At 40.6% G+C, this 23,565-nt stretch overlaps 1 protein-coding gene across 2 annotated transcripts in view; it reads left to right on the forward strand.

Annotated features, from left to right (window-relative positions):
• The first annotated feature begins 922 nt into the window (after positions 1-922).
• LOC125241633 (probable nucleoporin Nup54) overlaps positions 923-23,565 on the forward strand; it is a 28,201-nt gene continuing 5,558 nt past the window's right edge. The window contains exons 1-10 of one of the 2 annotated variants that reach the window (XM_048150198.1): positions 923-1,110; positions 1,574-1,672; positions 2,016-2,419; positions 2,554-2,692; positions 3,762-3,918; positions 4,386-4,494; positions 5,142-5,325; positions 8,657-8,745; positions 11,630-11,797; positions 12,058-12,177. In XM_048150198.1, the coding sequence (XP_048006155.1) occupies positions 1,107-1,110; positions 1,574-1,672; positions 2,016-2,419; positions 2,554-2,692; positions 3,762-3,918; positions 4,386-4,494; positions 5,142-5,325; positions 8,657-8,745; positions 11,630-11,797; positions 12,058-12,177 (1,473 nt within the window). In that variant the 5' untranslated portion in view covers positions 923-1,106. Of the gene's footprint in view, positions 1,237-1,573; positions 1,673-2,015; positions 2,420-2,553; positions 2,693-3,761; positions 3,919-4,385; positions 4,495-5,141; positions 5,326-8,656; positions 8,746-11,629; positions 11,798-12,057; positions 12,178-23,565 lie in introns of both variants that reach the window. The other variant, XM_048150197.1, reaches the window with a different exon arrangement.

Raw genomic sequence — 23,565 nt, forward strand, 5'->3', positions numbered from 1 at the left:
TTAAACGCCTGTTGCATAAAATACTATTATATCAACATAACATAAAAGTTAAAAAATGAATTTACATCTACACATCATCATCACAGATTATGAGAACTACTCTGTTATAATAGTAGTCGATGTTTCAGTTCAGTTTTTAAAATTAAATGGCTTCAGTCCATTGGGACTATTTCGCCAGTGTCAAGCTAGGAACACACTACGCGGACGTCCGTCGTGAATCGACCGCGGACGGGAATCTGGACAATGACATTACACATAAAGCTCGGAACACACTACGCGGACGTCCGTCGTAAAACGACCGCGACCGCGACCTATCAGTGTGCACGGAACAAAACATCCAGAGAGCCAGATTTCGATCGGACGTCCGTGCGCTCAAGGCCACGTCCGCGTCCGTCGACCGATAGTTTGCACGGCTATGTGTATTTCCATTGTCCAGATTCCCGTCCGCGGTCGATTCACGACGGACGTCCGCGTAGTGTGTTCCTAGCTTAACCGTGCAAACTATCGGTCGACGGACGCGGACGTGGCCTTGAGCGCACGGACGTCCGATCGAAATCTGGCTCGCTGGATCTTTTGTTCCGTGCACACTGATAGGTCGCGGTCGCGGTCGTTTTACGACGGACGTCCGCGTAGTGTGTTCCGAGCTTCAAGGTGATATGAGCTAATATTAGTAATTTTTGTACAGTAAGTACGACATTGTACGGTGACTTAGCACTTGTAAATTGATAGCTAGATTTTACAAGAGCACGTGGACTACCGGCCGTTTACGACAAAAAAGAGGCTAAACGCGTTTCGAGAACAATTCTTCATCAGCTTCTCACTACACCATTAGTTTACTGCATAATAAGCTATCAATATTACACTTTAAACAACATTAATGAGTAAAAGAAAAATAAATTATTCACGACACGAAACCGCTAAGATGGCGTCCCAACCGGAAGTCTAGTAGTCGATGTGTACATACCATTAGTTTGTTGACATGACACTTGTGACATTTGTGACAAGCTTGAAGCTCCAATCCAAAAAACTATCACGCCGTTGGTTGAGTTTTGCAGATGAATTGAATTGGACATAAAAACCATAGTAAGCAGAAATATAGCTGGACAATGAGTAAGTAATATAGCGTTGGTGTGGGATTCTTTCAATACTAACACAAAGTAATTATAGGGTTTACCATGTCGTTTAACTTTTCTCCTAACATTCCTCCACCTGTGGTATTCGGCACCGCCGCCAAACGTGAGTATACTATTCTGAAACAACGCTTTAAAGCTGTATCGAAGCCAGTAGCGGTAAAATAATTGGGTAAACATTGTGAAATATGGTACACAAGCATTAAATACTTCCTCACTTTCCTTAAAATGTGTAACACGCGTTCCGTTTATTTACAATGTTTCCTTGATAATATTTTAGTAGTTGCATGTAAATTTATAAAAATCATTCATCAGGCATGAGTGGAAGTTAGGGTAGAACTATTTGAGGTTATAAATATTGGCTATCAATTACAATGCTATGTAGGAATAGTAACATTTTTCTGCTCATCATTTCAAGCTCATCAGAATGCACTAATTTATAGGTACACCATTTGGAACTTTGGCTGCTTCTGCTGCCTCCACTGCCCCCTCAATGTTTGGGGGCTCTGCCTTTGGCACTACTACCACAAAACCCACAACAGGTATGAAAATAATAATATTTGCTCACATAGAATGCCCCTAAATCATATCTTGTACCGACTATCATCTAACATGTAGAGCTGAGGGCATTTTGTGGTGCTCTTAAATATTATATTTATTTATTTAAATATTATATTGCTCATTTCAGTTAATGAAAAAAATAATATTTTTCTCTAATGTTGACCAAGGTCAACGGGTCAAAATGAGTAAATGACTAGATGTATGATTTTTCGATAAAGCCCCGCTCCTTTTTGTTTAGTTGCCTCAAGAACTATTGATGCTTGATTGTCCTAATGAGTCTAGTTAGAAACAAAAATGTTGACAATTTCTAACCTCTATTTTCAGGATTTAGTTCTTTTGGGACCTCAACTGCAACATCAATCGGTGGCACAGGAAGTCTGACTTTTGGTGGTGGAGCCTCAACGTTTGGGAGTGCTGCCCCAACATTTGGCACTACAGCGCCAACATTTGGCAGCACAGCACCAACATTTGGGAGTACTGCCCCAGCATTTGGAAGCACTGCCCCTACCTTTGGCAGTACGGCTCCGACCTTCGGGACAGGAGCACCTGCTTTTGGAAGCACAGCTCCGGCCTTCGGCACTAACACTTTGACTACAAACACCTTTGGTGGTACATCCACACTTAGCACCGGGACAACATTTGGCTCAACTTTTGGACAGAAGCCTGCTACTACTGGTTTTGGTGGATTCGGGACAGGACTGACATCAACATTTGGTCAGCCAAATCAGGTACATTTATTATGGTTAACTACAATGTAAAATAGACTTTGAAAAGAATTATAAAAATGAATCTAAACACTACATTGATATGTATGTGTATCAACTGCCTGTTTATCTTTTTCTAATACTTTGTACTTTTCTAGCAACCACAACAGCAGCAGCAAGGGCCAGGGTCAGCTCACGAGGCGCTGGTGGCTGCAGTGTTCAACTGTTCAGTATTTGGAGATGAGAGAGACCAGGTGCTTGCCAAATGGAACCTTTTACAGGCTCAATGGGGCACTGGTAAGTTTATAATTACTGCAGCTTCTGCACAACACTCTGTTATAGTGACTTCTTTGTTGAGGTTTTTAAGCCAAATGCTAGATTTACATCAACCTAACTTTAAATTGAATTACAGTATAATTTATGAGATGGAGCTGATCTGATAATGGAGATGGTAGGTTCAGAATATAAATAACTAGCTTTTGCCTGCGGCTTCGCTCGCGTTAGAAAGAGACAAAAAGTAGCCTATGTCACTCTCCAACCCTTTAACTATCTCCACTTAAAAATTCACGTCAATTCGTCGCGCCGTTTTGCCGTGAAAGACGGACAATCAAACAGACACACACACTTTCCCATTTATAATATTAGTATGTATGGATACAAACTAAGGGTACTTATTCACTAGTTCAGTAACGAAAAATAGTATACAAACGGCGCGGTTTACGAAAAACGAATTTCACAATTTCACCTACAAATTCATCCGCGCGCGAGCTAGTGGGTACTATTGTTTGTTGTTTGTATAATTGCCTATGATTTCTGTGCTTGTAGCAATAGGCTAGTTTTCTACTAGTCAAATCAGCTTCTTTTTAAGAACTGTCAAAACGATTTGCTAATATGGAATTACTATGACCACTGAAGAGTGACGTCACGGTCAATTCATTTACTTTATATCGTTCTCTTTGAATTATTAAATGAAAATCATGTTTAAACATAACTGCTGTCCATATTTTTCTTCTAAATATGTTGGGGACACCTTACACAGATCAACTTAGCCCCAAACTAAGCAAAGCTTGTACTATGGGTGCTAAGCGACGATATACATACTTAAATAGATAAATACATACTTATATACATAGAAAACATCCATGACTCAGGAACAAATATCTATGCTCATCAAGTCATCACACAAATAAATGCCCTTACCGGGATTCGAACCCAGGACCGCGGCTCAGCAGGCAGGGTCACTACCGACTGAGCCAGACCGGTTGTCTATATGTGGTGCTTTATTTCGTGCACTGCATAAAATATTTTATTTTAAGTATAGGAAACTAGCCTATTTTCTTTTTTTCTAAAAACTTATTCCTTTCAGGTCATGCGTACTACAGTCGTAACGCGCCGCGCCTAGAGTTAAACGAGCAGAATCCTCTGTGCCGCTTCAAGGCGGTCGGGTACTCCCGGCTTGGCTCTCACGAGGATAAGGACGGTCATGTCGTGATGATGTTCAACAAGTCTGCTTCAGAGATCAAGTGAGTTTGTTAACACAAAACTTATTCCAACGGCCCAGCCACGACATTGGTCTAAGCGCGACAGCGGTGAGCGGCAGCCATACGTGCGAATGAAAAGTCCCATCGCTGTGTCTCGCTCCAATGTATGGCCGCCGCTCACCGCTGTCGCGCTTAGACCAATGTCGTGGCTGAGCCGTAAGGCTCATGATTACCTTGATAGCTATGATATGACCTTGTGACCATGATCAGAACTCTGTTCTCTCATTGTATGAGTGACTCCTATATTTTCATTCATTCAGAGCCACCATTTTATTGGCTAATGTGATACACACATTGATTTTTTATTTGCACACTTCTTAGACTCATATTTGTGTCAGCTTTTGTGATTTAACTAGTACTTACTTATCAACCTAATTTAGGTAACTTTCGAATTAATGAAACAAGTTCCTTTGTAAGAACTCTTCTACTAATTTGTATTTATATTTCAGCACCAACAAGCAAGTTCTCCAGACTTCATTGAGCAACTTGTTTGGTAACAAGCCCAATTTGGTAGTTACCATTGACTCAGTAGGAGCAGTTACTGACAATAAAAGTCAAGTAAGTAAGCAAATTAAGTATCTAATACTTAATATCTGTATAGGTAAGGTAATTTTATAAACCTGAGGTTGAGGCAATAAAGGAAACTATTAGCGTATTAAGGAGATGTAATGTAATGTATGTATGATTCCAAGTATAACATCGACTAGACCTGTGGTCCATTTCTAAAAGTTAAAAAATAAATATCACAAGCGTCTCTTCAACTAGTCATATTAGACAGTGACTACCACTTAGTATAATTTGTAACTTGTACCTAGAAATAGGCCACTGCTAGCTAGAGTTGGAAGTCCACGCTTCACAAGCACGCAAAGTGCAACATTTAGAGTCAGACGTGAGAACTTATCTTATGGTACAGTTAAATTAGAATATCTTTAACTAGCTATTCATTCTCATTTATTAAATAACATTGACATAATAAAATGCTCCACGAATTTCTGTGGTGTAGTGTATGCAGCAGTGGCGTAGCGTCGATACAACTCGATTCCCAATGGGTTCCCTAAAATCCTGCAGTATCTGTAAAAGTCCATACAAAATAGATCCCAAAAACCACTCCGGCTTTACCAACCAAAATCTTCACGCGTCGCCACTGGTGTGCAGAAACATATGCACATCACATCTCAATGCTTAAACACGACATTAAATCACAGGTAGTCATATACGTGATCGACAAAAACGCTAACAACGCCCACATATCAGCGACGGAGCTAGCCTCGTTCCTGAACGCGGGCGCGGCGCGCACGGCGCTCAACGGCGCGGGCTGCAGCACCGTCACCGCCGTCACTTGGCCCACGCTGCAGGCTCTGGCGCAGTACCTGCAGACGCCTCCTCCGGGTGAGTCTATACTGAGAGTAGACTATACCAACACACTGGTTTATATACAATGCTCATATATCTAAAGAGCTAGCTTCGTTGTTGAACCAACTGTAGCACCGTCACCGCCGTCACTTGGCCCACGCCGCAGGCTCTGGCGCAGTACCTGCAGACGCCTCCTCCGGGTGAGTCTATACTGAGAGTAGACTATACCAACACACTGGTTTATATACAATGCTCATATATCTAAAGAGCTAGCTTCGTTGTTGAACCAACTGTAGCACCGTCACCGCCGTCACTTGGCCCACGCCGCAGGCTCTGGCGCAGTACCTGCAGACGCCTCCTCCGGGTGAGTCTATACTGAGAGTAGACTATACCAACACACTGGTTTATATACAATGCTCATATATCTAAAGAGCTAGCTTCGTTGTTGAACCAACTGTAGCACCGTCACCGCCGTCACTCGGCCCACGCCGCAGGCTTCGGCGCAGTACCTGCAGACGCCTCCTCCGGGTGAGTCTATACTGAGAGTAGACTATACCAACACACTGGTTTATATACAATGCTCATATATCTAAAGAGCTAGCTTCGTTGTTGAACCAACTGTAGCACCGTCACCGCCGTCACTCGGCCCACGCCGCAGGCTTCGGCGCAGTACCTGCAGACGCCTCCTCCGGGTGAGTCTATACTGAGAGTAGACTATACCAACACACTGGTTTATATACAATGCTCATATATCTAAAGAGCTAGCTTCGTTGTTGAACCAACTGTAGCACCGTCACCGCCGTCACTCGGCCCACGCCTCAAGTCAGGCTTCGGCGCAGTACCTGCAGACGCCTCCTCCGGGTGAGTCTATACTGAGAGTAGACTATACCAACACACTGGTTTATATACAATGCTCATATATCTAAAGAGCTAGCTTCGCACCGTCACCGCCGTCACTCGGCCCACGCCGCAGTACCTGCAGACGCCTCCTCCGGGTGAGTCTATACTGAGAGTAGACGGTTTAGTACCGTTGGTAGCCAAAATTTCATAACTGGCTACAAACCGGGAATCTTGATTCCCATTTTGTAGCCGTTTACGTATGGGGCCAGAGTAGTACCGTTTGGTAACTAAGTTTTGTAACTGGCTACAAATTGGGAATCAAAATTCCCGGTTTGTAGCCGGTTACGTATTGGGCCAGCGTGGTATCGTTTGGTAATTAAGTTTTGTAACTGGCTACATAACGGGAATACAAAATTCCCTGTTTGTAGCTGGTTACGTATTGGGACCGAGTTATTGATCGGAGGTTCTACCAAATCGAAGCTAGGACGGTGTAAATACGGACAGAGCGAAACTATAAGGGTTCCTAGTCAACCTAGTCAACGGAACCCTAAAAAATTACTCAATGTCAGCATTATTCCAATAAATCATGTGCCAATAATTCCATTTTGTAACCAGTTACAATACGGGATATTTTTGCCCGTTTGGAAGCTGGTTACCAACCATGGTTACGAATCGGCAATGATTTAGTCTCATTTTGTAACCAGTTACAACACGGGATTCTCTTTCCCGTTTCGAGACCGGTTACAAAACGTGGTTACAAATCGGTAATGGGAAAGTCCCAATTTGAAGCCTGTTACGAATTGGGATTTTTTTCCCGTTTCGAAGCTGGTTACCAATTTTTAGTTACGAAACGATACTAAAGGGAGTAGACTATACCATCACACTGGTTTATATACAATGCTCATATATCTAAAGAGCTAGCTTCGTTGTTGAACCAACTGTAGCACCGTCACCGCCGTCACTCGGCCCACGCCGCAGGCTCTGGCGCAGTACCTGCAGACGTCTCCTCCGGGTGAGTCTATATACTGAGAGTAGACTATACCAACACACTGGTTTATATACAATGCTCATACACCGTGTTTCCGGTATCACTCAAAACCACAGACACCCCAACTGATTTTTATTTTTTCAAACGTATCTAGAGTGTTCATTTTTTAATCTGATGATTATTATTTTTTTAAATTGAATTTTTCATTTTCTGTACAGCTCTACTCGACTTTTAACTCTACACTCAATAAAATAATTGCTAGCTACCATCATAAACCTTCAAACTATTTATTTGTGTACGTTACTGCAACGACATAAGGTTTAACAATAGACAGCTATGTCACTGTAAAGCACTTTAAAGCTTTGTCACAGTAAACTTCAAATTAGACAGGTAATCGCAGTAAGCAAATTTAAACCTAACATTCAAAATGACAAGGTTGTAATTAGGTACGAGTTCAATTTGTTATGATTTATGATAAACATTAAAAGTAAACTGACACACAACGTCAAATTCGTAGCGGAAAAAATAATCGTCCACGTAACCAGCCATTATTAATACCTCTAAATACTGAAAAAGGTTTACAACCTCTAGCAATGTGATATGCACAATGTTGTATTACGAATTAGTAGAATGGGCACGTAAAAATTAACTAATAATACAAATTGAAACAAAAAATATTACCCCCATCAAGATATAGCTCAATCGACTCTACTCTCGATTCTGAACAAACGGTTTTTAGTGTTAAGTGAAACACGGTGTATATCTAAAGAGCTAGCTTCGTTGTTGAATCAACTGTAGCACCGTCACCGCCGTCACTCGGCCCACGCCGCAGGCTCTGGCGCAGTACCTGCAGACGCCTCCTCCGGGTGAGTCTATACTGAGAGTAGACTATACCAACACACTGGTTTATATACAATGCTCATATATCTAAAGAGCTAGCTTCGTTGTTGAATCAACTGTAGCACCGTCACCGCCGTCACTCGGCCCACGCCGCAGGCTCTGGCGCAGTACCTGCAGACGCCTCCTCCGGGTGAGTCTCTATACTATGTCACTATTGAGGTGCCACTGCTCATATTTGTGCCGAAGTAGGTTTTAGACGCGGAGGATTTTTGAGTTGAAAAACAAAATTCCCAAAAAAAAAATTGATTTCATGTTTTGTCCATTTTGATGATCATTTTTTACGTATATTCTGCTAACGAGCTGCAAAATTTAATGCAATGCGAATGAGCGCCGGAAGGCGCAGCGTGGGTAGGCCCCCCACAAGGTGGACTGATACCTGGTGAAGGTCGCAGGAGTCCGTTGGATGCGGGTGGCGCAGGACAGGTCATTGTGGCAATCTTTGGGGAGGCCTATGTCCAGCAGTGGACGTTTTTCGGCTGATATGATGATGATGAATGAGTATATTTATTAATTGGCCATGCTATTTTGCGGCTACTGCTTAAACATAAAAGTTATAGTATATATGAGCGCTTGCATTGAATGAAATAGGTATTAGGTATCTTCCACGGTATAAAGTCATTATTTTATTATTTTTTACAGGAATGGACATGCGACTATGGAAGCAAGCGCAAGCCGACAATCCCGACCCTGAAAACTATATACCAGTTCCAATTATCGGCTTTTCCGAGGTAAGCTAATTTTCAATTGTGAAATTTAGAATTCATTAAGAGCGTTATAACATTTCGGCGTCGGGCGAAATTAGGTATTTTACCCGCCGCGCGAGCCCAATATCCCGACCCTTTCTAGCACGTCTTATCACTCGCTCGCACTACAATAATGGACAAAACAATCTTGATCCTTTCTATGGAATTTTGATAACAACCACAATCTACTATCTCGATATAAACTTTTGATTTCTAATAAACATTATTTTGTACGAAAAGACTAGAATATAGCGCAAAATAATATTAATTACGTTAAAATTTATTTAAAAATTTAAAGTAATAATTATAAACTGTGATCATATTTAAGTAGATCCCATCCCAAATGTTTGCTTTTGTTATATGATAAGTATTAGAGTAAAGTATATATTAATATGATGATAAAATAAGTCAAATATAATTCTAATTACTTCAAGGTGTTACTCAAGGTCTGATGATGGAGAGAGATTGTGGTCACCAAAAATCAACTTGCATATTTGAATAACATAAAAAAACGAAGTGGTTCAGTTACATGGGTTCATTGGTACCGGTGACCAGCATCTGGCTCCAACATCAGACCCTCAGTACCACCTCTTGTCAAAGGTCTTATTAAGAAGAAGTAAGAACCCAATGAGCCTGATTACTAAATGGTTTAGTTACATGGATCACTGGTACTGGTGACCACCATCTGGCTCCATCATCAGACCCTGAGTACCACCTCTTGTCAAAGGTCTTATTGAGACGATCCCAATGAGCTTAAAGACGATATGGTTTAGTCATATGGTTCATTGGTACTGGTAACCACCATCTGTCTCCATCATCAGACCCTGAGTACCACCTCTTGTCGACGGTCTTGTTGAGACGATTTCAATGAACCTACATACGAAGTGGTTTAGTTCCATGGTTCATTGGTACTGGTGACCACCATCTGGTCCCATCATCAGACCCTGAGTACCACCTCTTGTTAAAGGTCTTATTGAGATGAACCCAATAAGGCTAAACACAAAGTGGTTTAGTCATATGGTTCATTGGTACTGGTGACAACCATCTGTCTCCATCATCAGACCCTGAGTACCACCTCTTGTCAAAGGTCTTGTTGAGACGAACCCAACGAGCCTAAACACGAAGTCGTTTACTTACATGGTTCACTGGTACTGGTGACCACCTTCTGGCTCCATCATCAGATCCCGAGTACCACCTCTTGTCAAAGGTCTTATTGAGACGATCCCATTGAGCCTAAATACGAAGTGGTTTAGTCATATGGTTCATTGGTACTGGTGACCACCATCTGGCTCCATCATCAGACCCTGAGTACCACCTCTTGTCAAAGGTCTTGTTAAGACGAACCCAACGAGCCTAAACACGAAGTCGTTTACTTACATGGTTCACTGGTACTGGTGACCACCTTCTGGCTCCATCATCAGATCCCGAGTACCACCTCTTGTCAAAGGTCTTATTGAGACGATCCCATTGAGCCTAAATACGAAGTGGTTTAGTCATATGGTTCATTGGTACTGGTGACCACCATCTGGCTCCATCATCAGACCCTGAGTACCACCTCTTGTCAAAGGTCTTGTTAAGACGAACCCAACGAGCCTAAACACGAAGTCGTTTACTTACATGGTTCACTGGTACTGGTGACCACCTTCTGGCTCCATCATCAGATCCCGAGTACCACCTCTTGTCAAAGGTCTTATTGAGACGATCCCATTGAGCCTAAATACGAAGTGGTTTAGTCATATGGTTCATTGGTACTGGTGACCACCATCTGGCTCCATCATCAGACCCTGAGTACCACCTCTTGTCAAAGGTCTTGTTGAGACGAACCCAACGAGCCTAAACACGAAGTCGTTTACTTACATGGTTCACTGGTACTGGTGACCACCTTCTGGCTCCATCATCAGATCCCGAGTACCATCTTGATGTGTCTTATCATCTTGACCGTATTGTAATTTTCGCATATTTATCATCATAACGTTGTAATACTTTAACATTCAAACATAACAAAATATTACAAAAGCAAATATTTACGGATCTAGGATCAAATTCGTTGGTCGCTGTTTACACACACACAATGCGAGGATAGCCCGTGTATAAACAAGGCGTCCGACCCACACAACGATAAATATTCTCGACGTTTGCGATGAAAACTCGGAGAGCGAAGCGACATACGTCTCACCTGCTCGAGCTCCGGCGCGGCACTGAAATCGCAGGCGTCCGTCGCCGGTAAAATAGCGACAGGAAGGCTAGTTTTAAAAAAATTGGCAAAAAATCATGATAAAATATTATAACGACAAATGAATAACAGCAATTTAAGCACATTGTGCAGATTATTTATATACTAAAATAACTTCGATAACATGTAGATTTTCGGAGAAATGATCACTTGTTTCGATGTATTTTCAAGACAAAATTGAGTTCGTTTTACTTTCAATTTCTCAATTTCAAAGGATTAAATGATAAATTTTGTTTAATGGGCCTAAAGTACAAGATATAAGGAATTTAAATTTACCGCATTTATGAGAGTGAGCTTATCAAATTGTACATAATAAGAGCTCCGAAATCTGTGCTTCGCGCGGTTTTTCCTAAACGAGCATCAGAAAAAAAAATCATTACTAATTGAAAAAGCTTTTTCTTCCATATGTTTTTTATTGAACCGACAGTTAATTAGATTTTCTAACTGAAACAAGTACTTTTACTGTCTTTTAGTATGAGTAAAGTGTACAATTTTGCCGATAAATATTGTACATTTTACAATATATTGCCTTTTTTTGTCATAGCGCTCTTAACAAACTATGTATGTAATAAAATCTTGAAATACTTACTACTAGTGTAACTAATCTATTCTTATGTGTCTGATATTTGTTTATAGATTAAAAGTCGAGCACGCATCCAGGGCGAGGAAGCGAACCTGCAAGCAGAATGGCTAAAGCGGACCGCGGACACACTGGCTGAACTACGAACCAGGCGCGCCGCCGCCGCCGCTCGGCTCGCTCAGCTGTCGGCGAAGCTACACGCGCTGAGGCACACGCTGCTACAGGTATACATAGACTATAGTTACAGGCGAGACTACGCACACACTAGCCGAGCTACGAACCGATGCGCCGCCGCCGCCGCTTGCCTCACTCAGCTGTCGGGCAAACTGCACGCGATGCGCACGCTATTTACTACAGGTCATGTAGTCCAGGTACCTCTAGGCTAGTTTAGATTAGGTCACCACAGGAGTAGTGACCGCTATTATTTCCTAATTACAAATGACATAAAGAAATAAATTCTAATTTGTATTGTTCTCGTTTGTAGGCGATCGGTCGCAAGGAAGTGATGGGGCGAGTCGGCGCGGCGCTCAGTCCCGAGGAAGAGGCGGTGAGAGCGCGCCTTCACGAGCTGGCTTCCACGCTGTCCACACCACCGCTGTACAACGTGAGTAACTTACTGACCACTCGCTATACACGAGACCAAGTACATACTAACTAATGGCCCCGCGACACGAAAAGGATCTTGGCCTCCAAAACGAGAGCACGCCACTTTTCCCGATCTGCCTGTCGGGTGGAAGCTGACCATGTGTGTGTTAACACACACACGTCTAGACTGAAGCTCACGCTGATAAATTACTGAAGGATGCAAAAGGGAAAACAGTTAAGGGCAACAAAGGTGATGTAGATGTAGTATAGGGACGCCTGGCCGGATACAGGCGGGCTGTCGATCGCTGATGCGTTCATTCAGCCCAATTCCCTGGAGTTGGAGCTGCAGGTTACTGTTCCAGCTGCCCTCCCACACTTCTCTCCTCAAATCTTCTCGTTTTCCTGCAGAACGTGTATAAAATGATGTAGACAATAGACATGAAATGAGAAATGAAAAAAAAAAATACGCGCCACCCGTCAAATAGTTTAAGACTTTTTGGAGAAGATGTTTGATCGGTACCTAACCGATTTATATTGCTAGAATATTATGATGAAAGATGCGTAGAAGCTACACAGTTTTTAGAGAACGGCAAGGTGTGTTGAAAAGTTCATATTTATTATTTACGAACTTCACGAGCGACACAGAACCGGCTTCGAAGAACTACTAGCCGTACTTTTCTTACGAAATAAGTTTGGCAGCGGTTCAGGGTCGAATCGTGTTGTCCTTTTCTATGGTTTGCTAATTTCGACTATTCAGGGTTGGTAGCTATGGTACTATTCCTTTTGACTATTTAGGGTTGGTACCGTACGTACAGGGGCGTCTAGTTGTGCAAATTTGATAATTGCTACCAAAGAGGATCAAGTATTATAGAGAGTTACTGTCAAAGTAAAATATGTAATTACAGTGCATAGACTGCCACCTCTCGACACAAGCTTAAAACTTTTAAACCTCAGTTTTGACAATTTGGCCCATATCCTTAGCTTGATATGTGTTAAAATGTCAAATATTAATATTAGCGCCATCTAGCCGAGCATCCCCCAAAGGTGTAACGCCGTACTGAGGTACGTTTTTTTTTTAGACTTTATCTGTCTATACGGAGTTATATATGTCTTTGTAGGAACTCAAAAAAAATCGTTATCTGAATGTTCAAATCTATTAGAATCTTTCACGTCCCGTACACGATCTTAGAATGTGTTGTAGCGATAAAGAAATCACTCAAGATAGAACCAGTTCAGATTATGAATGAATATTAAGTCAGTACACACTAGGGGACAAATGTCTGGCCACAGCGACGGAGGGCGAAGTAAAAGCTGCCGGAATTCGCTGTTACAAATAAAATAAAATTTAAACATTATGTACTTATGACGCTTAAAAACTAACCCCCTTATTCATAAACGCACTCAGTTATCAAGCCGATAAAGTTCGTTTGTGCTTTTCTATCACACCAATACGTCGAAAAGGGACAAACGAGCTTTATCGGCGTGATAACTTTAGAGTACGTTTATGAATCGTTCGCACACAACTGTATGCTCATTGCTCAATGAGCGAACAACTGCGACTAGTCCGCTCTCTAGTATTATATGCTCTGCGATGAAAAAGCTCAGCGTTTCTTGACGTATTACCGAGACATGTCGGTGTCGCAATGAGGAGGCACACTCCAAAGGTTATGACAGATGGCGCCACCCTGTATGTGTATTAGTCCATACGTGAGAGCGAGAAGATGATATGTTTTTTCTTTCTCTCACATATGAATGACAGTGACGTGCCTAGACACTTGCACAGGCGCCGCCTGGCGGAATAAAATGTCAGTGTGCCTTTTCATTGTCACAAGACTTACCATAGTAAGTAGTGCTGAGAATCTATTCGCTACGGGCTTAGACGGCTCCGTCCGAAGCCCCATTCGCATGCGCAACCACAGATAAGATAATTACTTCATTTTTGACAATCCTAAATAGCTGAAATGGATAGTGCATTAAAAAAGGGACAAAATTATTCTAACATGAACCGCTATCCAATTTGGGTTGTGTATTTTTTCAACTAGTATGTTTGTTTGGGTCAAAACGTAGAAGCTAAATTTGACTCACTTCCCGGTTTCCGATTGAGCTGAAATTATGCACACATATGTAAATCACGTGACAATACAATAATATGGTATCATGGAGCTGATCTGATGATGGAGCAGAAAGGTGGTCATAGGAACTCTGTTATGAAACGTCGTATCCCCATCGAGTAAGGGGTTTTTAGAAACGTCTCGGAGAGCAGTAGATGACTGTTGAAAGAAAGGTACAGTCGGCTAAAAAAACTTGTGCCAAAAATGAAATTTTTGCAAAAAAACTTATTTCTGTTCGGTATGTATCCCTCGCTTTACATTCGTCGGTGACCGCGGTATATTTAGGGTTTCAAGTACCAATTTATCCCTTATCTTCAGGTATATCCGGCTTTTGGTACACAGATCATTTGCACACTAGATCACGATACCTGCGCGTGACGTGTAAAACACGTCACGTCTGAAGCCCGACCGTGACGGATTTGACATGTACCTACTTGTAGCTATTTAAATTATTTCAAACCATGCACTCAACTTAACAACGATTAAATAATTGAATGATGAGATGACGGGCGATAGAGAGGACCCCTGGCCCCGTAGCCGCCACCGAAACGCCGCAGAAATGTAGTCTGGCTCTGTCGCGGCAATACGCAAGAGCGATAGAGATAGATAGCTACGAAAGAGATATTATCGTGAGCGTTTCGTGAGCGTTTGTGCATTCAGCTACGAACACTGACCCCATATCACTGGGATCAGTCAGGTAAATGATGAATGATGATGAACGCAACAAAGCACCAAAAAAATTGTAAGAAAGCGTAGACAAAAGTTATTTTCTAATGCAATTTATATTTAATTAATCGGTAACTCTCCACCTTGCCGTGCTTAATACAATCATCATCAGATTTATTGTCTGGCCATTGGCCAAGGTACTAAGAATAAGAATAGGGAACTTGACTGTACTTAAAATAAAATATTTTATACCATGCACGAAATAAAGCATCAGATAATTATAAGAAAAACATGGACAGAAGTTATTTTTAAATCGAATTTATATTTAATAATAATAATTCAGGTAGAAAATAAATATATAAAGTAACTAAGTTGACCGTGACGTCACTCAATTCGATTTCATATTAATTCCATATTAGTTAAAATTCGTTTTGACAGTTCTTAAAAAGAAGCTGATTTGACGAGCAAGTAGCCTATAAGCGCTGGTAAGAGATTGCGACTTACGATCAGGAGGTCGCGGGTTTGAACCCCGGCTCGTATCAATAAGATTTTCTGAACTTATGTGCGAAATGTCATTTGATATTTGCCAGTCGCTTTAGTGCGTTTTCACATTATCCGATCCGATATCGGATGTCGAACCGATATCCCTTACATTATAGGCGCCATCTTGGATTTTATCTATTGAAACGAAGGGGTCAAACTGTGTATATTTCCTTGGCATACACATGTTGATGAAATTTACTCCATATATTCGTAAAATATACTATGATAACTGTCAGTTCTATGATCATTTAAGATCGCGACTCTTGTCGGTAGAGTAGACACCAGTTTTTGCGGTGCCACCAACCAGTCATTAGCCAAGTTTTTCGGGTCCCTCTAAGGCCGTTTTCACATTATTCGATCCGATATCGGATGTAGGAAGGATGTAAAATGTAAGATTTATGCGCTTCCAGGTCTTCATTTATGTATTTTATTACTAAAAAACTATATAAAACGCAAAAAATGCGGATTTAATGCCGATGGCACTCTCCTACAACAGTTTTTGTCCGAGGCACCATGGAACTGCCGATATCGGCAGGACGCTTCCGACATTTTTTGGCATGCCGGACCCCCTGCCAGTTGTCGGCCGATTATATTTGTTTGTGTGCGTATATAATGTATGTATACGTTTGTAGTAGTGTGCGTGACAAAAATGGCGTCTATTAAACAGCTGCTAATGATCGAAATTCAAATTAGTTGACAATTTCCATTAAAAAAAAAAGGTTGTAATGCATCGGTCCGTATTGCGGATACTAGTTTTTTTATCTTTTAGTAGATATAGTTAAATGTAAAATTAATTATTTTGCCTGACACTCTTGAGTATTTTTTATGCTCGTTATTTTAATTTTACAATATAATATTTAGGATATAGTGCTTATAATTATTAAATATAAAACATTTTTTAAATATTTTTTGATACAAAATCATACTTCATTGATTTGGAACAATGCGTTTTATCGGACCGACATCCGACACTATCGGAAGCGTTTATCGGATGTAGGATGTCGGTCCGACATCCGATATCGGATCGGATAATGTGAAAACGGCCTTAGACGACATTTGTTTTTTCTTTTAGTTGTGTAGGTACATAGCTTGAGGCTCTACAAAATTTAGAAAAGAGACGAAAAAAGTGCCATTCTTAGGGCCACTTGCACCAACGAAAATGGAGGGTTAACCCACCATTTTGTATGGAATTTGACAGATGACAGCCCACTAACCCTGAGTTAAGTGGTTGGTGCAAGGGGGCCTTACTTAATACAGAATGTGCTTCAAAAATGCCACGCCTCAATTGATTTGTAGAGGATAACAATCACAGACGGCCACGCGAACTTCGTCCAGCCGGCCATAGATCAAATCCGGCAGGAAGTGTTCTATGTCATACGTGAATAAGAGCGCTATCGGCAGACTGCGTTATCATTAGCCATGCGGCCTTGCCTGGATACGTAGCCAAATGCACAAACGCTTATGACAATAAGTCGCTATCGTAGCTAGCTATCTCTATCGCCAGGGAGCGTACTTTTCATGCCGATGACATTATTCTGACGTCACGCTCCGTATAGGGTGATCCCAAATAGTTTTATTGTAAATTATTAATCATTAGTCGTCAATCATTTTAATCGTGTACAAATTACTTCAAATACAGTAGTCCATTTACATGTGGCATAAATAATACCTACTTGAAAAAATTTAATTAAATAGTATTGTTAACAATACATAACAATAAATGCGTAGAAAAGAGAATTCCTCTCTAACGTAAAGCACACCATCCTTCTTGCATTCATTACCACGCAAAGAAATTCATAACTTAAAATGATTGATGACTAATGATTAATAATTTACAATAAAACAATTTGTGATCACCCTATATGGAGCGTGACGTCAAATTGATGTCATCGGCACGAAAAGTACGCTCCCTGTCTATCGCTCTTCCTGGCGCGACAGAGTCAGACTGTTTTTCGATCGGTGTCTAGCGTCAACGTTTGCCATTTCGGCTAGGCCGGCTGGCCACTATGCCTGCGCGTGGTCCGTTATCTGCTTATCTTTGATAGTGTTAACACTGTCTGTGGGCGATATGTGGGATTAGCCGTTCTGCGTTTCATTCATTTTTTGAATTAGAACTTTTAGTTCGAATTATGAATTAATATTTGCAAATAGAATATGACATAACATTCTGACGCTTGACCTACGCTGAGCGGGCATTTGGTCAGTGTTGATGTCTGCAGATAATTATAGCTCATTACTTTACATGTGCGAAAAATAGGAAAAACCGTAACGAGTAGCGAAATATTAAAACACAACTGGAGGCAGTGGTTTAACTAGTCATAAGTTCTGTAATTACCTATTCGCACGTTTATGGTTTGAAGTTTTACTATACACGTGCATAATATGCGACGTTATCTGGGTAAAGGGACCTTATTGCCGATGGCGCTTACGTCCCGCGGCGTCGTATTTGTATACGGACATCGCTCATAACGCCGTAAGCGCCATCGACAATTAGGTCCCTTTACCCAGATAACATCACATATGAGTTTCTACAAGTAAAGTAGTAATTTGCGCACTAATGTGAGCCCGATGGCGAACCTTCGGGACCCTAAACCTTCATAGCGTTTATTTTGATTCGTGTAGCGGTTGCTTTGGTTCTAACACGTTCTTTATTAATGAAATCATGAAAATGTTGCAAAACCAATGGCATTATGAGTATGTCAGTTAGGTATAATAAAACCGAATCCAATGGTCACCGTGGTGAAACATTGTTACTTCCTTGTCGCCTGTCGTGCGTTCTAAATACCTACGACATGGTGGAAGAAGAATAAAAACTTTTACCAATGTCATGTTAAAGAAAATTGTGTGATTATATGTATACGTATGCCAATATATGTAATTATTATATTAAACGATTACGGTTCGATACAACCAAATTTTATAATACCATGTTCTTAGAATGTCGCAATGTTAAAACGGATTAGTAGTAAAATGTCAAAAATTACTAAAATACCGATTTTCAGTACAGCAAAATGCCAAACGTACATTGGCCTATTACATCCAATATCCGAAATGTATTTGTTTCATATTACTCCATAAGAAAGGGGATAAGAGCGACATAGCCAACTACCGACCCATTAGCCTGGTGTCTCACATCTACAAGACTTTTATAAAAGTTATAGAAAGCCGCATCGCTGGAGAACTCGACCGTCACCAACCCCCCAGTCAAGCAGGATTTCGCCCTGGATTTTCCACAGTTGATCATCTCCATACAGTTAACCAGATAATTGAAAAATATACCGAATTCAAACTCCCGTTATACTTAGGTTTTGTTGATTATGCTAAAGCTTTTGACAGTATTACCCACTCCTCCATCATAGCAGCACTGCGGAACCAAAACATCGAACCAACATATATTAATCTAATCAAAACCATCTACAATAATAGCACAGCAGATATCAAACTTCAATCTTCCGGACCAACGTTTCGAATACAAAGAGGTGTCAAACAGGGGGACCCGCTATCTCCAAAACTTTTTACGAGTACACTGGAGGAAATTTTCAGCAGCCTGGCGGCTTCTTGGGAGGAAAAGGGAATAGTCGTCGGTAATAAGAGGTTGTCAAACCTTCGTTTTGCCGACGACATTGTTCTTTTTGCTTCCTCCGCCACAGAACTTCAGCAAATGCTCCAAGACCTGAGCGACGCGAGCCTTCAAGTTGGACTTCAAATGAATCGCGCAAAGACCCATGTGATGACTAATAGCACGAAACATGGGGTAAAGGTAGACGGGCAGACTATACAATACGTCAACGAGTATATCTACTTGGGCCAGTTAGTCTCTTTCAACGATCGGCAAGACAAGGAAGTTGAGCGCCGAGTTCAAAATGCATGGAAGAGCTACTGGTCCATGAAAGAGCTAATGAAGGGCGACCTTCCAATGTCACTGAAGCGCAAACTCGTTGACATGTGTATTCTGCCTGTCCTCACCTACGGTGCCCAAACGTGGTCATTCACCGAGGGTCAGAAGTCCAAATTGAAGGTTTGCCAACGAGCAATGGAGCGCAGTATTTTAGGTGTTACTAGGATGGATCGCATCCGAAACACTACACTGCGCTCCAAAACACGAATAGCTGATGTGGGGGAGAAGACCGCCAAACTAAAGTGGGACTGGGCAGGCCACGTTTGTCGCATGCACCCGGATAGGTGGGCCAGCATAGCCACCAAGTGGATGCCTCAAATTAAGCGCGGACGTGGAAGGCCCAGACGGAGATGGCGGGACGACTTTGACACCTTCATGACTAATTGGCCAGAAATAGCACACCAACGGGAGCTGTGGAAATCACGGGGAGAGGCCTTTGCCCAGCAGTGGGACACATAAACGGGCTTTAAAAAAAAAAAAAAAAATCATAGTAACTAAAATTCAAAATGACACTTTCTCAGAATACCTAAAATTTTATTTACAGTGTGCATTATACTATTCCTTTCACCGTGTTTTATTATTAATTTTAGTAATCATCTAGTTAATTAATGTTAACTATTTATGAAAAGCTGTAAAAATACAGTTTTCATGGATGCTGCATTTTAGGCATTTTGGGAATACGGTAATTTGAGAAAGGTTTAGGCCATTTCGAGTTTTAGACATTATGAGACTAATCTGTTTTGCCATTGCGACGTGTTAGGAATATGGTATTGTAAAATTTGGTTGTAACGAACCGTAATCTATTAAACTAAGATGCATCCCCGTATTTCTAGAACTATTGTTCTATATACAGCAGTGACACCAATCAGTGAGAACGAACACTATAAAGGAGGAAAAAAAAACTAGTGAAACATAATTATTTGTATCGTTTTTTCTCGGAAACTTTCGTATTTGTCGTGCTAGTTCGGTCAATGTTAATACAGATGTAGCGCGAAAAGCTTTTCCTTCGTATTTTTACGGAAACGTTACTGTCATGCTAGTTCAGTTCAGACAGAGTCAGTAAGTACGTCTTGTACCTACTGAGACTGACTGAAATAGCATGACACGTTCGGACTCTTTCGTAAGAATACGAAGGAAAATCTTTTCGCACTAAATGTGTACTTATTGTACTGAAGCTGACTACTACTAAAATCGCATGACATCTTCGCGAGTTTCCGTGAAAACACATAGGAAAAACATTCGCATTTCGCTGTAATTTATTCCATACGTGACACATGTCTTTTGGTCCTTCGAACCGGAAAATCAATGTCCGAGGACACTAATCCGAACAAGAGGCGAATGATTTCATTGATTACACATATCACGTGTATAATGAATGTATTTATTCATTTGGAATTATCTAATGGCTGATTTGCGAAAATCCCTCGATATATCTTGCCGTGTGCCCTCTGCAAGTGTGCATGGGCTTACGACATTCAGATGTTAATGTATAATGATATACATTTTGATTAGATACCTACATTTTTAAAAGGATTTACGCTTCTTCATACAAAAGTAGCTCTTATTTCACTCCATTGATATCTTTTCCAACAAACTCTCTTGTTTGCAAAATGGACATATTATTATTTATGTTTTAATTTTTTCATATTTTTGTGATGTTTGAGTTGGCGGTCCTGTCGACTATGGGATGGGTTCAATTGTGCTGTGGGCGACGGGCTTAACCTATAGTGTAACAGGCACTGACACTATACTGTAACAATTTCGTTTTCTTTCAACAGGGGTTGAAAGTTACTAATAGTAGCACTGTAAGTCCAGCAGTTTCATGTGCTGCTCTGCCTATGACTAAAGGCGTGTTTTTATTTATATGCGTATGTTATAGTTGTATATTGTAACCTTTCAACACAAAATATAGGACAAATATCGTCTTATAGCGAAATCCCATATTAAACGTAAATGTAATACTCTCTTAGTTTGTCGACTCGTGTAGGTACCTAAACCTAACACTTTAAATTAGATTAAATGTAAAAGTGACGAGTGCACGAAATAATAAAGCCATGTATTGTATAATAATACCTAAATAAAAATAATATGTAATTAATAACATTATACCAAACTGTATGTCGCTTGCTTACATAATACTAAGTTAATTTATAAATTGCTATGTATATTATTGACATGTAAAATATTGTGTTTTATGAATAAAGATCTGAATCTGAATCTGAATCTTAGAACATATTTCATGACTTCAAAGTCAAGTAAATTCTCCTATCAAGGAAGTTATCGTAATAAAATTAATGTAACTATTTGTACTATATTTGTACCGTTATGTAATGAGACACTCAAGAGGGAACTATTTAAACACCGGTAACAACTACCCAAGAGTCGTATAACCAAACGGAAACTTTCGCAAAATCACATCAAAGCGCTGCGCCCAGTCGAAAAACAATCTTTATTAACTCAATGCTAAAGCAGAATATATTGAACGTGGACAAGCTTGCCAAAGATAAGCCTGCTACAATGACGGAGACAATGACAAACAGCATTAGACAAAAATGTAACGCGATCCGGTTGAAACCGGTAACGCAGATAATTGCGACTCGCGCTCACCACACGCGCCGGGCAATTGACAACGTTTCAAAATTTTCAATGTCCTTAAATCGAAAACCATTTCGAGATATACGCCTGTAGATCACAAAAAAATATTTTTTAATATTTTTTTTTCTTTATTTTTAGTCAAAATTTCTTAACAATTGTTTAAAGGGGAAGTGACGTCACATAGTCCATTCAGACTATTCAGAGCTGCCACTATAACCAAAAAAATCTTCCGGTTGGGATGTCACTTGAGTTTGACTGTGACACTTATCACCGCTCGTAGTATGGAGATAAGAGGTAAGGAGCGAAAGCTTTAAGTTTCAGAAGTGCAGATATAAAACCAGGTGGCGCTGCAATTGCAGGTACAAGGGTATGACACGTCATTTTCGACTGTTCTACTTTGACAGATTTCTCTCCTTATACTTCTACATTCCATAGCTCGTAGTTATTCAATATTTGTTGACAGTGACACTTGACAGTCAGACATCTCGGACCGTTTAAGCTGACTGTTAAAACTATTTTTTTAGGAATGATTTTGTCGTTTTCTTAGGTGTATGAAACAACACATGTGACGTCACGAAGCTGTGTCTTGACGTTTGTAACTTAAGCTCTTTCTGTTCGAAGTAGTAATAAAAAGGGAATTTCGCATTAAAATAGCAGTTTTTGGGAATAATAAAAAAATACGTGTATCTTTAAATATTCAGTTCTTTCGAACCAAACAATAAAAAGTAGTAGTCGAAAATATGAAATGTTGTCAATTAGGGGTCTACCTAATTTACTTAATCTACAACATATTGAGGGCTCATTAGTAAATCTAGAATGAACTGCCGGCGCATTCTACGATGTTTACTTATTCACAACTTGGGCTAGCCTCGTTTTTATATCGCGGATACGAAAATGACCTTTCGATTGGCCCAATTCGTCAAACCCATTCGTAACTTTAGAACAAATTTAATTGTTAGGAAATAGAATAGTTGGGTGGTAAAAATTGGCTACTGTTATTTGATGTTTGTGTATGAGGTGGTTATAAAGAGTTACTTAATTAGTTTTAGTTTCTAAGTAGGATATAAAATACAGCTTGTTTTATGTCAATTAACTCATACCCTTTTGGTACTTAAATCAAACAATGCAAGCTGGAAATAATTAGGGTTTTATTTAGAGTAACACAGCAAAAGCTACAAGTATTAAACGAGTTCGATTCAGTTGTAATAGTGTCAACAAGACGAGGTTATCTAACAGCCTTGGGAGGTGTAGGTGTACAGTCGAGTTCATAAATATGTGTACATTTCTTCACCTTAACTCTATGCAATAAGGTGAAAAAATGTACACATTTATGAACTGGACTGTACTTGTTTGGAATGTAAACGGAAGCATTTATGTTTAAGTAGTTTGAAGGGATAGCTACTGAGTCAATAGCTGCTGATATGACTGAGTACAAAGGGTCCGAAAAGTGAAAGGTGGGCAACGCACCTCCAATCCTTCTGGTGTTACCATCAGGCGACCTGTCTGCTCGTTTACCTCCTACGAGTATCTTTTAAAAAGGTTGAAGTGGAAGTATAGTATACGGAAAGCTGCCCCGCAACCATGTGGGATTCTT

This window comes from Leguminivora glycinivorella, chromosome Z, assembly GCF_023078275.1.
Source record: "Leguminivora glycinivorella isolate SPB_JAAS2020 chromosome Z, LegGlyc_1.1, whole genome shotgun sequence".
NCBI classification, from domain to species: Eukaryota; Metazoa; Arthropoda; class Insecta; order Lepidoptera; family Tortricidae; genus Leguminivora; species Leguminivora glycinivorella.